At 32.8% G+C, this 848-nt stretch overlaps 1 protein-coding gene across 1 annotated transcript in view; it reads right to left on the minus strand.

The window, feature by feature from the left end:
- Positions 1-848, minus strand: part of LOC116844090 (transmembrane protease serine 9-like) — a 13,320-nt gene that overhangs the window by 3,707 nt on the left and 8,765 nt on the right. The window contains exon 11 of the mRNA XM_032815215.1: positions 195-265. Within this exon, the coding sequence (XP_032671106.1) occupies positions 195-265 (71 nt within the window). The remainder of the gene's footprint in view (positions 1-194; positions 266-848) is intronic.

Raw genomic sequence — 848 nt, forward strand, 5'->3', positions numbered from 1 at the left:
TCTCTCTCTCTCTCTCTCTCTCTCTCTCTCTCTCTCTCTCTCTCTCTCTCTCTCTCTCTCTCTCTCTTCCTGACTCTCTTACACACACACACACACATTCTCCGATTTAGTATTTCGTACAATAAGCAATATTAATTATGCATTGCTTAGATATAAGATTTTTTTATTTTTTATTATCGAGTTTGATTACTCACTAGCGATAACGCCAACAACCAGCAGAATTGCTAACTTCGTCATCTCGATGGTCATAATTCGACAACCAGATCTAAATCAAATTGCAGACTGGATAGATAGACCATCCAGCGTTTTCTTTTATACCCAACATCTAGACTTGACCTTGAATAACAGCTGGCATTATTTACCCTGTATTACACTGGGCGCACATTCATTATTTTGTCTATTAAGTTGTTAATAACGTTTGCAGACTTCATATTTCTTTAGTGTATCGATGGCCGTGAGAAAACCACTTGTGTAATCTCATAATTTATTATATACTTCTTTTCTGTCGACAGACGATGTATTATATATTCATACGTATTTACTTTAATTAAATAGAAATTAAATTACATTAAAAATTCTACTCCAAAAACGTAGTTTAACACTTATTCGCATAAATTATTTCGTCTTGTCGAAAAAGAGAATGAAAATTGATTCTTACTTACTATAAAACTATACTTTATACATAAAATATAAAGTTACGTTCGTTCTATTACCTGTGATAATAATATGTGTGATTAAAATGTGTGTGACACTCCGTTATTACCGAGACCGACTTTGTTATAAGCCGACTTTCACACACAATGTCTGCAAGAAAACATAATACCGTCATAAATACAATATGGTAAATA

The sequence above is a fragment of the Odontomachus brunneus genome, unplaced genomic scaffold (assembly GCF_010583005.1).
Source record: "Odontomachus brunneus isolate Ranch 3 - 2012 unplaced genomic scaffold, Obru_v1 Obru_scaffold_039, whole genome shotgun sequence".
In the NCBI taxonomy this organism is placed as follows: Eukaryota; Metazoa; Arthropoda; class Insecta; order Hymenoptera; family Formicidae; genus Odontomachus; species Odontomachus brunneus.